At 38.7% G+C, this 15,405-nt stretch overlaps 2 protein-coding genes across 2 annotated transcripts; both read right to left on the reverse strand.

Moving 5' to 3' along the window:
• Positions 1–423: 423 nt before the first annotated feature.
• Positions 424–3,135, reverse strand: LOC134822262 (solute carrier family 22 member 15-like). The gene is made up of 3 exons (XM_063833168.1): positions 2,961–3,135; positions 1,360–1,860; positions 424–1,253 (listed from the first exon to the last, which is right to left on the reverse strand). Exons 1-3 carry the CDS (start codon positions 3,133–3,135, stop codon positions 424–426), a joined length of 1,506 nt encoding a protein of 501 aa, XP_063689238.1.
• A 2,852-nt stretch (positions 3,136–5,987) lies between these two features.
• LOC134822263 (hydrogenase maturation factor HoxX-like) lies at positions 5,988–7,745 on the reverse strand. The gene has a single exon (XM_063833169.1). It carries the CDS (start codon positions 7,743–7,745, stop codon positions 5,988–5,990), a length of 1,758 nt encoding a protein of 585 aa, XP_063689239.1.
• Positions 7,746–15,405: the final 7,660 nt, after the last annotated feature.

Consider the following 15,405-nt stretch of genomic DNA (forward strand, 5'->3'; position numbering starts at 1 on the left):
ACAGAGTTTCACCAAGTTTTGAAGGCCCGTAAAAGCGACCAATAACACGCGGGTATATTGTTATGAATGATACTGATAGCCAAAGGTTAGTAAGAAAGTTAGGCGGATCTTGCCACTCATATGTAAATTTGGTTTCTTGGAATACTTTTGTGAGTCATTGAATCTTTCAAAAAAGTGCTGTCGACATTACGGCGATGAAGGGTGGGCGACAATCGACCCCCGACAATAATTCACCTACATGCTATTCTCCCTTGTTTACAGATACACTCCAGAGAGGGTTCCAATGACCGAAAAATAATCCTAAGCAAGCATAAAAGGCTCTTCATTGTACACTAATATATAACCCCTTATGTTTAAAGACTGCTTCTTTCCTTACCGCACCAATTTACCAAAATGAAGCTACCTGACCATGTACAGTGCACACTAGATCATATATCTGAAGTCCTTTCTTCTCTCCTTAACTTCTTCGGGTACATTAACTATCGCCTTGTCTGCCGACTCAACTAAGAAAAATGCTGCCAAAGCACAGAGAAGCGAAAGGACAGCGAGGAGAATCCAGGGAACTGCTCTAGTTGTAGCTGGACCCAAGTTGTTGAAGATATAGGGTCCGGCAAAGCCTCCAAACTTAGCAGCTCCTGACCCAATAGTGAAAGCAAACCCTCGATGAGATGTCGGAGCAAGCTCTGACGTCCACAGGTAGATATTATAAAAATTCCCGGTAACGATCGTCAAACCTACCAGAGAACAAACACTATCCAATCCCCAATCGTTGCCTAAATCCACATCCGCTACTGCAATCAGGAACACCAGGGCCGAAAGAATCTGGAAGATAATCATGGCCCTTCTCCTTCCCATCCATTGTACCACTGGTATGGTAATCAGACACGCTATAGTCTCTCCAACTGCTGCCATCAGATATCCAGAGTAAAGGTTCCAAGGCAGAATCATGTCACATGCAAAGTTAAACCCGTAGTAGAACAAGGTGATGAAGAACCAAAGAGGTACCAGGCATAGGCCCTCCTTAAGAAGTACAGGGTAAGTCCACAGGTCTTTCAGCTGCTGGATGGCAGTCTGTTCCCTTGCATTCACCTTCTCCGTATCTATAATCTCAATTCCATCTACGTCCAGATTAGCTGTAGTTAGAGCAGCTAGCGCTTTCAACGACTTCTTTGCTGCTTCCATATCGTTATTGACGAGGTGAAACCGCGGTGACTCGATCAGAAACACAAATACGTGAAGATTACAGACAAGAGCTACGATCAATTGCCGTTGTTAGGAACATGTAGTTCCAATCGGTATTGAAATATCCGATCGCTACTGTGATTGGATAGCCAAGTGACCATGATAGGCCCCCCAAACCATTAACAAGGGTTCGGTACTTGACTGACGTCAGTTCCATTTGTAGTATGTATGTTCCAGTGTAAGTCATGAAATCTCCGAAACCAGTGAAGAATCTGATCGCAAGGAGGAAACCGTAATTATGGCACCACGTTCCCAACAGATGCGCAACGATTGTGATACAAATAGCAAACATCGCTGCCCTCACTCTCCCGATATGGTCCCACGCGTAACCTCCAACTATGAGTCCAAACAGAGATCCTACGAAGAACATGGAGGCTACAAGTGTTTTTCGTGCACTTCGGGATCCAACATCGCAGTACAAATCAAACTCTGCTGAAAATGAGGTGCGCTCAAGATGCCATATTATGTCCGACGGTTCAAAAACCAACTCTACGTTGCCATCCACAATTTTGGTGATGTCGCAAGGAAATTCTTCTAGTAATGTGGGATTAGCAGTCGTCATAGACTTGCATTTTTCGGATTTGCAGGACCAAATGTCGCCAGGCTCCGGATCAATTCCTGAATTTACTCGGTTAAGTAGTCATTATAGCAATTAAGTAATTAAGTAATTAAGTAATTAAGAAATTAATTACTTAATTACTTAATTAATTAATTAATTAATTAATTAATTACTTAAGTAATTAAGTAATTAAGTAATTAAGTAATTAAGTAAATAAGTAATTAAGTAATTAAGTAATTAAGTAATTAAGTAATTAAGTAATTAAGTAATTAAGTAATTAAGTAATTAAGTAATTAATTAAGTAATTAAGTAATTACGTAATTACGTAATAAAGTAATTAATTAATTAATTAAGTAATTAATTAAGTAATTAATTAATTAATTAATTAATTAATTAATTACTTAATTAATCAATTAATTAATCAATTAAGTAATTACGTAATTAAGTAATTAAATAATCATTAGTCGATGGAATGATTATAATTTTCATAATAGCAGATAGCTTATCACAGTGCTGGCAAGCACGACCGTCGCCCTTATACTCAGTACTCACCATACTATTATGCCCTTTTACTGTTTTTCAGGCATTAAGACTCGCCGAAATTAGTTCAGCAGGCATATTTTAAGTTCAAAACATTATAATTCAATGTCAAAGATGGCAGGAATAAGAAATAGTAAAGTTAATTTTTAAGAAATTTACGCAAAATACGCGCCAGCACTGTTATACGAAATTTGGTAAAAACCCAAAATCTCCATATTAAGGTGCCTTAAAAACCATGTTAAAATTGAGTTAGAGATCTGAAATTTTGCAGGGCAGCTAGATGTTGACCAAATCGATTGTAAAAAAGTTTCAGAAGTATCGGGAAGTGGGTTTTCTGGAACCTCTGTTTTACAACAGATTGTCGTGACTCGTGAAGTATATGTATCTAATATCTATGTATCTATGTATCTATAAGCTTATATATAAGCGAGCGACCGATTTCATTCTCGGTATCATTTTGCATTTGCCGACGGTTATTCAAATTAATATCATTTCCTTTTGTTTGGGAAAGAGAGACACTGCCAGCGGTCCACTCTACCCATGGGTTTTGGTCAAATTTAGATAAAATTTAGTTAGACGTGCGCGTGATTGTAATGATAATTGAGAGTAATGCCAGTACCTGCGAATGAAGTAAGGTAGGCACTGGTAGAGGAGTAAAACTGAGTGATACAGATAGACAGGACCAGAAATGTATATTTCCATGCCCGGTGCCGAACCAGCTCCTCGATAAGATCGTCAATCCCCCTCTGATTCTTCTGATTCTTCTGAATTGGGTCCACCTCCACCAATACCATGTTTCCTGGTACAAGATTTTGCAACGTTAAAATGACAAAAATGGACAAAACGTTAAATTATAGCTTAAAAAGTGAACAGTAAATGTAATGTGATGGTTGTAATTCACAATTTGACTTTGAGTTAGACATGGTCAGACTGCAGACATCGATTATGCGACTAATTTTTGAGATCTATAATTGGGTACTTGGATCTGGAAAATAAAATCATAGCGGTTCATTCAAAACTTATAGGTATCGACTCATAATCGCATTTCCACCTTATTGTGGGAGGCGATTTGGTGGCCACATAGTATTAGTATATTATATACTAAAGTATAACGTTACGCCACTGGTTGTCTCACGTCGTGACCCTCATCGTCATTTTATTAATATGTAATACAAAAGTCATGATACGGTCTACAACGTGAGGCAAGCCACTGGCATGCATTAAGATGCACTAATTGCACTGAACAGGTTGTTACTTGTTAATCTACTGGAAATTGGAATTCTATGCTTTCAAAAACTGGTCATAACAAGTACAATATTGCTTTTTAAAATTTGTAAAACTTTTTATTTCTCATGTAACAAATATCTTCCATATTATGTCGGACAAATTTACGAAAGTCCACTTCCAATATCTAAAACATGAACATGTTAAATGGCGGATGTTTTAAAAATTGTACAAAGACAAACCTATAAAGCTATAACTGATCACGCGCACATACAAATTTATGGCAGTGTTACCATGGTTACATAACTTTATAATATGGCAGTGTTACCATGGTTACATAATTCTTTATAATATGGCAGTGTTACCATGGTTACATAACTTTATAATATGGCAGTGTTACCATGGTTACATTACTTTATATGGCAGTGTTACCATGGTTACATAACTTTGTATGGCAGTGTTACCATGGTTACATTACTTTATATGGCAGTGTTACCATGGTTACATTACTTTATATGGCAGTGTTACTATGGTTAGTGGTTGCATTACCCTTACTATAATAGTTACCATGAACCGAGCTTCGCTCCTAATCAATACTTAAGTAAACATTTAAAAATTAACATAAAGGCACATTTAAATGAAGGCTAAATATAAAGTGACGTGTCGAAACGTTGAAGAAGAATCGGGAAGTTCAAAAGAAAGTTAATCATGTTATAAATTGGAGGTCTATATTGGCTAGTATATAGTAGTAAGTTTTAGGGGGTGCACGATAAAAATAAACTTGCTCGGATTTTCAAAAAATTTTTGTACGTACCATTTTCGTACCATTGTTTTCTAGAGACTGTGAAAATTTTCACAGCACCAAATTTGTTATACCTTTTTGGAATGATCAGTAAGTTTCGCTTAGGTGCCATATTTGATGGTGCGCGGCTTTTGGAGCAAAATTAAGTGTAAAAGTCGCGTTATTTGACGAAATTTGTTGATTTTTGTCGTATTATTCTGTCATATTTTTGGTCCCTGGACATGAATCATGCTAAAAATTTGTCAGAACCTTCTAATCATATTTACCTACCGAACCTAATTAGTTGGGAGAGATTGGCTTTGATTAAAAGGTCTAAAAATGACAAAATAGGTATAAATTCGTTGATAACTCAAATTCTGACCATCGAAATTACTCAAACTAATTTAGGTTCAGTACATAAATGTTTACGTAAGCTGATCAAATTTCAAAAAAATGTTATATGGGAATTATTATAACTTTTTGATTGTTTCCAAAATAATGTGCTGGCCGAAATACGAGCTAAAAAAACCATTCAATGTTCAAATTCAATATTGTGCAATGGTCAGCGCGCGCGTTTTACGGTCGATGGCGCACGGCCTAGTAAGTTTTGTTCGTGAGCTGGATGTCATCTGTAGCCCATATCTAAAAACATGGCTGTGCGTGATTGAAGCTTTAACAGATAGCTGTGTGCAGAAAATGACTTCTTCAGAATAGGTCTGAAATAAGCTGAGCGGCTAATTGGGTGGCATTGGCAATGTTCACTCCGCCAAATCACCGACAATACAACAGGCGACAGTTATAGACAACCTCGTGTAATGAGATCAACAGGTATCACGTCCTTTTAACTTTAGATTATCAATCCCAGCCGAAGACAAAACCGGTGATAGTGTAAAACACACTGAACACAACGTAATGACAATATAAACCATCATAATGTCGTGCCAATAAAGCCGTCATCTTTGCATGACAAACGTGCATTTGTGCATTAAATTGCCGTACTTACAACGATGTAAATTCCAAATTTCAGACAATGCGTACACGTGAATGCTAAATATTTGGCAACTAACAGCAAATTAAAATGCTCCTGCATTTGCTTAGTACTCGCACAGTAAACAAAAGCAACTCTGAATTTGCAGTTTGCACATGGGCGATCGCAGGGGAAAACTTTGAATTATAAGAGTGACTCATTCTCGAATAGTAGTTTTTAATATTCTTTGATTTTTTGATATTTTGATATTTTTTGGTATTCTTAAGCCATTGACTGGACCAGTGATTAACGGTCGAGGGCCATCACTAGGAAAGTGTTGCGGGCCATTTTCCTCTCACGCCCAGCACTTATTGATAAAATAAAACAATCGATTGAGAAATGGGGAATCAAGATGTTTACTAGTAGTTAATACCAAGTTTGAAATAAAATTTTCGAATTGTTTTAATTTATAAATAAATCTCAAAATTGAAAAAACATATTGAATTTTCAAACGTAAAAGTTGTATAAAAAAGGCAGTATCCAAGAACCCGACCATAGGTATTCCGCAATCCGCGATAACCCTTACCATAAACATAACCATAAACTTGCATGGAATTCCGCTTGTTGAGCTTCTTGGGTAGTGCTAGCGCCTGCACAAGTAACTCACACTAAATCTAATGAAGAACAAAAGCTCGGCGTGCCTCCGCGTACGAGGCCCCTCTAAAGTCCCTTGCCATGGCTTCCAGCTCCATGGCCCTTCGCCGCTCCAGTAACTGAGGAAAGTCCTGTACCTTCTTCCGCTCTTCCCTCCTCAAAGTAACCCGTGGAACTGTACCGTACCGGGCCATCCGTCTCGCCAGGTCCTCCACCTGCTCCTGAAACTGCACCACACCATACCCCAACACCTGGTCCACTAGCCCTGTATCCACTGCTGTCTCCGCTAGCACAGGCTCTGCTGTGTCCAACAGTTGACTCGCCTCCGCCTCACCCAACCGCTCAGCCAGGAAGTAGGTGTGGTACTCTGATCCAGTGAGATGCATGCGCCGGTAATGGGGGTTCAGTATCACCCCCTGTCGTGCCACCACCATGTCACTCGCAAGTGACATCATGAAACCCCCCGCTCCAGCGTTACCTTGCAGAGCTGAGATTGTGATCTTGCTGCTGGTTGCAATACGGCGCACGACGTCGTTAATAGCGTTTATGTTACTCCACGACTCACTTACTGGATCGGACGAGCTTTCAATCGTGTTCAGGTTTATTCCGTTACTGAAGAAGTTGTACCCACCCTTAAGAACGATAACTTTGCAAAGACCACTCTCTTCAACTCGTCGTAGAATTGACTCCAAATTCTTGGCCTGGTAAGTGCTCATGGCGCCGTTGTAGAAGTTAAAGTTAACAAAGAACACTCCGTCTGCGGTCATGGTAACCCAAATTTCCTGGAAGTGGAATGTTGCTGGGGTCTGACCGTACGGCACTAAGGGAAGAGGTGCCCGGCTGTCTGTAAGTATGTTCTCTTCCAGGACTGGGATGTGGTCACAGTGGGGGTTTTTTCTTCTAATCCAAGTCATAGCAGGGAGCTTGATTAGGTCACATTTCAAATGCGAGAGCCACAAGGCTCCCTTGCCACATTTTACCAGGATGGCGTTATCACGCTGTCCTAAGATTTGCCCCGGCTCTCCCTTTAGGTTCCTCAGATCCCCCGTCTCCAGATGTGCCCCGAAGGCCCGGAACAATTCACTCCAGAACGGCTGGCTATCACTAGTCAGTTGAAAGCTGGCAATGGCGCCCGGAGAGGAGTCAGACATTTTTACACGCAGAGCCACACTCTCCTGCTCCTCGTTCCAATTGATGACACGGTCCTGTCGTCGCATGTTGCGTACAAGTTCACCCTGCACTTCCGCTCTGCTGTAGTCCAGGGTCCGAGGAGGGGTGCTGTTGGTGAAGTGCTCTATGGCTTGGGTCATGCAATGAGCGGCTGTGTCCGTAACTTCGTGCCCGTATACACTCGCTTTAGTCAGGGTATTCTGGTCAGGACGGTTCATGGGAAAGTTTCCCGTACTCCAAATGGGACCATGATCAAACTGATCATCAGCCTGTAAGACGGTGGCACCCCACTCAGCCCTCTTGTCTTTGATAGCCCAGTCCAGAGACGTGGCTCCACGGTCCCCCTCTATTCCCGGATGCAGGATCAAGCAGGGCTTCCTACTCCATAGTTCCCTGGGGATCCTCGTCTTCAGGAAGGGACAGATAATCAGATCGGGATTTTCTCTCTGCTCAGCGGATATCATGCATTCTCTTGTTTGAACTTCCTGGATTTTGATGTTGTAGTTTTTCCGTTGGAGTTCCAGTGCAATTCGCTGACTGAGCGCGTTGTGCTTGGTGGACATCAGCAGTATTTTGAGCGGTTTGGTATACTCGATTCTCGTCAACATTTCACTGCGATGACATAACATATTATGAAATAAGAGAGGTATGGTGGCTCAGACCCGCCATCGTTTTAAAATCGATTAAAAAACTGATGTCAAATCGTTTTCTATTTTAATATTGAAATTGAATTGGAATTTTATGGCTCAAACCCGCCATGCCGTTTTAAAATTGATTTGAAAAAGAAAAACCAATGTCAAATAAATTTCGATTTGATACAGGGTGGGCCAAAAGTCAGTGGACATACGTTGGCCTTAATAACTCCGCCGTGTTTTATATTTGAGAGCTGTTGCTTTGCAGATGGCATACTGTACTAAATGGTTCGAGGATTCCGTCGTCAAAATTTGATGGAATATTTTAGACCACGCCCATTCAATATTAAAACACCTATATTGTTTTCTGTGAACGCCTAAGTTATCAAGCATTTTCTGTATCTCGTTAATTTAATTGACTGGGTGATTATGTGACACTGTGATACGACACCTTAATTGGGCACCCTTAACAATTCCAATAATGTTTAACGGGGTGGTTAACGGGGTCACCTAATCACGTGATTAGGTAAACCAATCACCTGATCACACGTAATGAATAAACTTGTTATGCTTCATATCTCGGTCATCTGAGAAGCTACGTTCTAATATTTTTCAGGACAAACGTTATTCGAATGGCCAAACACAATTCAACAAAATGTAGCTCGATCCGACTATCATAACTATCAAATAAATGCAGTTTATTAACAAGTCAGTAAGATTGAAGATGTGATAATATACGAAAACAACCATACCCGTAGCCAGGGAAAGCATTGGCCCACTGGGGCCGGGGGAACGTGATCTTCCCTTTGGGACAGGCACTAGGCAGGGAGCACTGCTCCCTGCCGGCCCTTGAGAGCACTTTTCTGAATTGAATTCATTAAAAAAAAGCGTAGGCGCTAGGATTAAGGACAATCTAGAACATATGGAAATACGGTCAAATTTCACATTGTATAATGCTCTCCGAGCTTCTAGAAAGCCATTATCTAGCGAAATTTTCCGGGGGCTTCGTCCAAGTGCTCCCCTCTTTCCAAAAAGCTGGCATGAAAACAACTACTCAGGTTTGGTATACTGGGGACTACGAACCTCCACCAGCTTATGAGTTTTTCGATCGTTTTGATCGGTTTTTTCGTAATTTCGTTGTGTGGAGTTACCTAAGTGTTTTCCGGTGTTTTATATACAATTATCGGCTATATCTTCTGTTGTGATGAATATTTTTTGATACGATAAAAACTTACTATCAAAGAATGCTATTTTCTTCTTTCCTGTGACCACGGGCTTTCTACATATATATATATATAAAGTAATAAGAGTACTACTAGTATTACTAAGCACACTAGCGCTGTAGTATTAAACTGCCAGTCACTTATGGAAACAAATGTTGCTATTTAAAGAATTATGAATTACACTATTTTAGGCAACGAAAAGTTCGCAATTTTGCTTTTAACTTTAGAAGATAGTAGACTTAGACTTGTGGCAAAGCTCACACACTATTATAACAGAAGAACGACGACACTAAAGTTCGAGAGATGCACCAGCCCAGGCGAAAAGCAAAAAGGACGGTAATAGTTTTGACGTATTAAATTAGGTGGAGTGGTAACTGCAGGTGAATTGCTTCGTTTAGGAACTGCAGTATCAGAATAAAGAAAACAATGTAATCATAATAAGGGAGGAATGCAGGTATAGTACGAGGGGCAATTTTTATTATTAAATTATAAAGAGATTTCTCCCGGAAATCAGATAAATCTAAAATCAACTGTCACCAAGATGTAACACTCCTAAAATTTAGGGTACTACCATTTTCATGACAGGAGAGATGTACGTGACGGAGAGATGATTTCACGACTGCGGCAACTAATAAATATAACAAAAGAGGCTGAAACTTTACTGGCATTGCAGACAGAGAACTTCTGTTGATCCAACAGATTCAAATTGAGTCATTTTAGAAAATCACAATTAGATATTGTAGTTAGCAACAGTTTATTGTTTAAGCGTGTACCTACAATTTGTTGGAATAAAATTTGTGTAAGATAACACAACTATTATAAATTCCGTGTGTTCAGGGATCACTTGAAAGTCTACGCGGTGTTTTGTTAAATCATGCTAGATATAAATCCAGACGATAAATATTATATAAGATAACTAGAAAACCCGTGGTCACAGGAAGGAATCTAATATTGATATTATTCTTTGGCAGTCTGTTTTAATCGCGTCAAAAAGTATCCTACACAACCGAAGATACAGCTGATTAAAATGTTGCTCGCACTAAACACAACGTAATATCAAAGTATCAACAAAACCGATCAAAATGACGTTAAAACAATAATTGCACGTGCACGTGCGTGTAACAACCCCCGTTACTATGGTCACTATGGTCACTATGTAACTTCCTATTACTCGTCTAATTTGCACGTGGGCGGTCGTACAGACTTTCTACAGACAGCATAAATAATTCTCTGAATTACAGTAGAGACTAGAAAACCCGTGGTCACAGGAAGGAATCTAATATTGATAGTAATCTTTGGCAGTCTGTTTTAATCGCGTCAAAAAGTATCCTACACAACCGAAGATACAGCTGATTAAAATGTTGCTCGCACTAAACACAACGTAATATCAACAAAACCGATCAAAATGACGTTAAAACAATCATTGCACGTGCACGTGCGTGTAACAACCCTCGTTACTATGGTCACTATGCAACTTCCTATTTCTCGTCTAATTTGCACGTGGGCGGTCGTACATACATTCTACATTCTACAGACAGCATAAATAATTCTCTGAATTATAGTAGAGATGACAGATATATAGATATAGATATATATATGTTATTTAATAAATATGTGCTAATTGCAGGTTAAGATTTTGATAGTCTTTTTTCGCTCTTATATGAGTGGGTCAATCATTTATTTTGAATTGTAGTTGACGAAGTAAGAGTCTCCACTCAGTGTAGTAAAAACAAAATTCTTTGTCGACGTTTGATAACTTACGTTTGATAACTTACATAGCTGCAAAATTGCAATGTTAAAATAATCTATCAATACTACGACATATTACAACAACAAATAAAGAAATAACATCTTAAAACCTAACCAATCAAAAAGTAACAACACGAATCAACCACGTACTCATCACAGAAAATCCACATAACCCAAATACAACCGGCAAAATCACGAAACAACGATCACAAACTTCAAAAGAAACATAAATAACGGCTAAAAGAATCCACACCGCACCAAGCCGTGAAACTGAACAACACAATGAGATGTGAATTATTACTTCATAAGTTCATATATACCTCAATATATTGTTCCCAGCCCGGCACGCCGCAGACCCCCTCCCCCCCCCCCCAACCGCCACTCCCGCTTCTTCCAAATTCCGCAACTATCATCTCACGTCACCGCCAGTCACATCCGAATCATATAGACCCCCTGCAACAAAATCGTTAAGATTTTTATTTGTTAGAAACCAGTTCAGATTCGGATATTTTACATAGCTCACGAAATTTCGTATATTTTGCTGCTCTTTACTTTAGTGTTTAGACATGCTATTGTCAAAGCATAATTTAAGAATGTTCCAAGCCCGCGTTTGTCGCCAAAATGTACCTTTAACTTAACCAAAAATATATTTTTCGGGTGTTCCTCTTTTATAGCTGCTGGTTTCTTGAGTTCATATATAAATTTTATCAAAATCTGACGAAAAATGACTGAGACACAAAAACTTAATAGGTCCTGTCGTGATATCATGGACCGCTTAGCTTCCACCAGGATCTGGTAGCTCATAATTCTGCGGAGTCTTTGTGTCGTCATTTCGCACAACTCCTTAAGAATCTTAAGTCATTGGCATGTGAAAATTTGCAGCCTTCCAGACATTGATTGGGTTAACGAGGTGTCGTACGTCACCTCGAGATCAGGTAACGGGGGACTGGCGTAACGTTGCCTGTTAATCGTCCTTTTATCTTAACGATAAGGTAGAATCAAAGAATCAAGAATGTAAGCTGTAAACAATACGTCGAAATAATCAACGAATCGTATCAGAGTCCATCAGCAGTTAGTAACAGTGAAATGATTTTTGAAAAATATTTAATGGAATTTAATTATATTTGGACGGACCTTAAACGGCGGACATCATTTGAAATTGAACGGACATTAAGATGAACGTTAGGAGTAGGGCCTCAATTAATGTCCGTTCAAATAATGTCCGATAAAGTAACTTACAAATGAATATCAGGGTGTTACGCAAAATTATCTCGCCGAGAATTTTGATCTTAGGCGTCATCTCAACGAGTCTTTTAGCTTTTTAGGTAATGTTTGAGAAAATTGAAGAATTTTTCCACATTATCCAGCATCCTGAACACAGAAATAGCTGTAGAACCTTATTTTAGCCTTGAAAACATAAACATGTTCGCTTTTTGGGAAATATTGTCAGGGTAGGCAAGTCGATATTGTCTAGGTAGGCTAAAAGTCCCATTACTGGCTACGTGGCAGTGGTTTTGATGTCTGATCCTCAACCAAGCAACATTATGTCAACGCAATTTGCAAATCAAGATATTGTACTAATAGAGTAATAGTAATGTAATGAGGATTGTAGGTGATGTGCTAGATACTACATATTACAGCTTACATACTTTATATTATTATCCTTAATTGACCGGAAATTGCGTGAACGGAAAAAAATTACACAACGAAAATCTATAAATGATAAAATTCAATAAAAATTACAGTATAATAGTTTTTGCACATGATCAAATTAAAGATCTTACCTTATCGGACCTTATTTGGACGGACATTAATTGAACGCTGGAGGCCCTAACGTTCATCTTAATGTCCGTTCAAATAAAGTCCGTTTATTTAAGGTCCGTCCAAGTTAAAGTCCGTTGAATTTTTTTCAAAAATTTTTCCACTTCGAACATTTTGTCCAGAATATGACAACTATGAGAACTTTATTGTGCCGTAAATTAACGACGGAAAGGTTCTCCTTGGTCTGCCAGAGGCACAGAAAACTCTACTAGTGTCTAGTATATGATGTTTTCAAGGGTCACTTGGTGGAAAAAGTCAACGAAATTATGGCACTCAACAACATAGTTCATGAGCTAGTCCCCGCCAACATGACAAACTTGTTCCAGCCTCTAGATATTACGGTAAATCGTGCTGCCAAGGACATTGTCCGACGTTGTTATAGTCTATATTACTGAGGGGAGGTAATGGAACAGTGCTAGGAACGCTCCACGTGATGTTAAGGTTAACCTAAAGTTGTCTAAGATAAAACCACTTCAGAGGGTAATATTGCTCATTATACCTCACTACATACTTAGAGTAGTTTTAAAGTTATATACTTATAACTCAGTTTGGTTGTAAAGCTATATTCACTTTATAACTCAGTTTGGTTGTTAAACTATGTATATTGTATATTCACTTTATAACTCAGTCTGTTTTCAAAACATTATAACTTTTCAACACCATTAGAGTCGGTTCATTCAAGCATGCATGAAGGTTGCCGCTCTAACTTTAAATAAAGTACTTTAAATAAAAAGAAATAGGTGCAGAATATACGAGCATTTTACCATTGGTCAACTGCTCTGTTCGGAACTGTGCAGTGATCTGAGATTAATTGTTTTTCCTGTAGGGATGGAAACAATTGCATTATAGTACTATACTAACTGTCAAGATAAAATCACGTGACTAAGAACATGCCACCACGCTCCCTCCATTAGCTGTACCATGACCGTAAATTAACAAAAATCTAATTAAAAAAAATGCTTTTTGGGAACACGTTCTGGTCCGCTGAGATGGTATTTAAGGAATGAACTCTGTTCGGAACCGTGCAGTGGTCTGAGATTAATTGTTTTTCCTGTAGGGATGTAAACTTGCATTAGTACTATACTAACTGTCAAGATAAAATCACGTGACTAAGGACGCGCCACCACGCTCCCTCCATGTTAGCCGTGCCGTGACCGTAAATTAACAAAAATCTGATTAAGAAAAAATGCTTTTAGGAACACGTTCTGGTCCGCTGAGAAGGTATTTAAGGAATGTCCTCTGTTCGGAACCGTGCAGTGGTCTGAGATGCATCAGTGGTTCGACGGACAAGTATTCTAGCATCCGCCTTCATCAAGAGAATTTTACCTGTTCGAAATATAACTCGTGTTCTCTCGCCACTTCTCGTGCTCTCTCGCCACCTCTCTTGCCAGTTGCCGTTACTATGACACTGCTTACTATGCTACATGACAGTAGTTGCAGTTACCATAGCAATGATTGCACGCAAACAAACTCTGTGTTATTACTTAAGTTAAGACGAAGTTAGGAGAGTATTAATTTCTACCATTTGCTATTCCTTACTTTCCTAATTAGATGTTGAGTGACTCTTAGCGGGGAAGGAATCTCACTTTGTTCTAGAAACTACTGTACCTCAGATTTTGAAGTTCTACCGTTGTTTTGAAATGTCTCCTAGTATCATCTATATTGTTAAAACCGTGTTATGTATTTAGACCGAGTTTTGCTCTATGAACTAGTATTGAACTATTTTCATGTTGTTTCTTATATTAATTCGATTTTTACTTTAGCCATGGAATCGACAAGCCAGGAAAAGAGATATACGTACGTTAATTAGGGGCAAATCAAGTTCCTTCGCAATAAGTCAACTAACAACGGCAAACCAATGCAAATGTTTGCCGTTGTAGGCGAGCACACTAAGGTGTGTTCATACTTTCCTGATGAAGAAGACCGATTCGTGGTAAGTCTTAGTGGATATTATATTTTTTTAATACATGATTCACAAATATTGACTTTATTTATAATAATAATAATTAATCCTTAAATAAATATAAGAAACTTTAATGAATAAACAAATCTTCATCTTAGTCAGAAAAATGTTATCTATGTTGTATCCTACTGAGAGAAAAGAACATGTTTTCTCATGAATAAAAAATTTCAGAACGGGGACCTAATTGAAGGCATTGCCGCCACTACGAATGGGTATGTAACCCTGAAAGTGTTCGAAAAGCAGCCTGTCACTGCCCCGGCTATAAAAAGAAAAGAACACCCCGATTACCCGCAGCTACTGCTACCACTAGCAAAGGAAAGTCCCTCGTGAGTAACTAATTGTTTTCTTTCTAAACTAGTTTTTTCATGACTTTGTTACAAAGCACATATGTATATACACAAGTAATACTGTTATATTGACGTTTATTCAGAATGAGTTGAATTTATTATAATTCAACTATAGTATACTTATTTCAAATAATATTGTTAAACCCGGTTATATATTTCAGGATCTCAACGCCTTTTTGGACATTGATTTTTAGTTTAACCCCGCTGCCGTATCCCGCTGCCCTGAAACAATCGTCTACAACCCTGTTGCCGAAGTTGTATCCTATCCTGCTGGCAAAGTCGTATCCTGCTGCCCGAAACAATCGTCTAAAACCCTGTTGCCGAAACTGTATCCTATCCTGCTGTCAAATTTGTACCCCGCTGTTGAAATATTTGTTTATAACCCCGTTGCCGAAGTTGTATGCTATCCTGCTGCCATCGAAGGTTTAATCGTTACTATTATTTTGTCTTAAATTAAAGGCAAAACTGCAGTCTTTTTTATGTTTTCCCCTTTCAAATGACGAGAAACAAAATAATAATAAAAACTAAAGATA

Source organism: Bolinopsis microptera, chromosome 10, assembly GCF_026151205.1.
Source record: "Bolinopsis microptera isolate Bmic1 chromosome 10, MBARI_Bmic_1.0, whole genome shotgun sequence".
NCBI lineage: Eukaryota > Metazoa > Ctenophora > Tentaculata > Lobata > Bolinopsidae > Bolinopsis > Bolinopsis microptera.

Excerpts from the sequence above, each read along its gene's own strand:
- LOC134822263 (XM_063833169.1), bottom strand. The coding sequence starts at position 7,745 with ATGTTGACGAGAATCGAGTATACCAAACCGCTCAAAATACTGCTGATG.
- LOC134822262 (XM_063833168.1), bottom strand. The coding sequence starts at position 3,135 with ATGGTATTGGTGGAGGTGGACCCAATTCAGAAGAATCAGAAGAATCAG. Across the intron at positions 1,861-2,960 it reads CTACCTTACTTCATTCGCAG|GAATTGATCCGGAGCCTGGC; the intron begins GTACTGGCATTA and ends GAGTAAATTCAG. Across the intron at positions 1,254-1,359 it reads GTACCGAACCCTTGTTAATG|CTCTTGTCTGTAATCTTCAC; the intron begins GTTTGGGGGGCC and ends AATTGATCGTAG.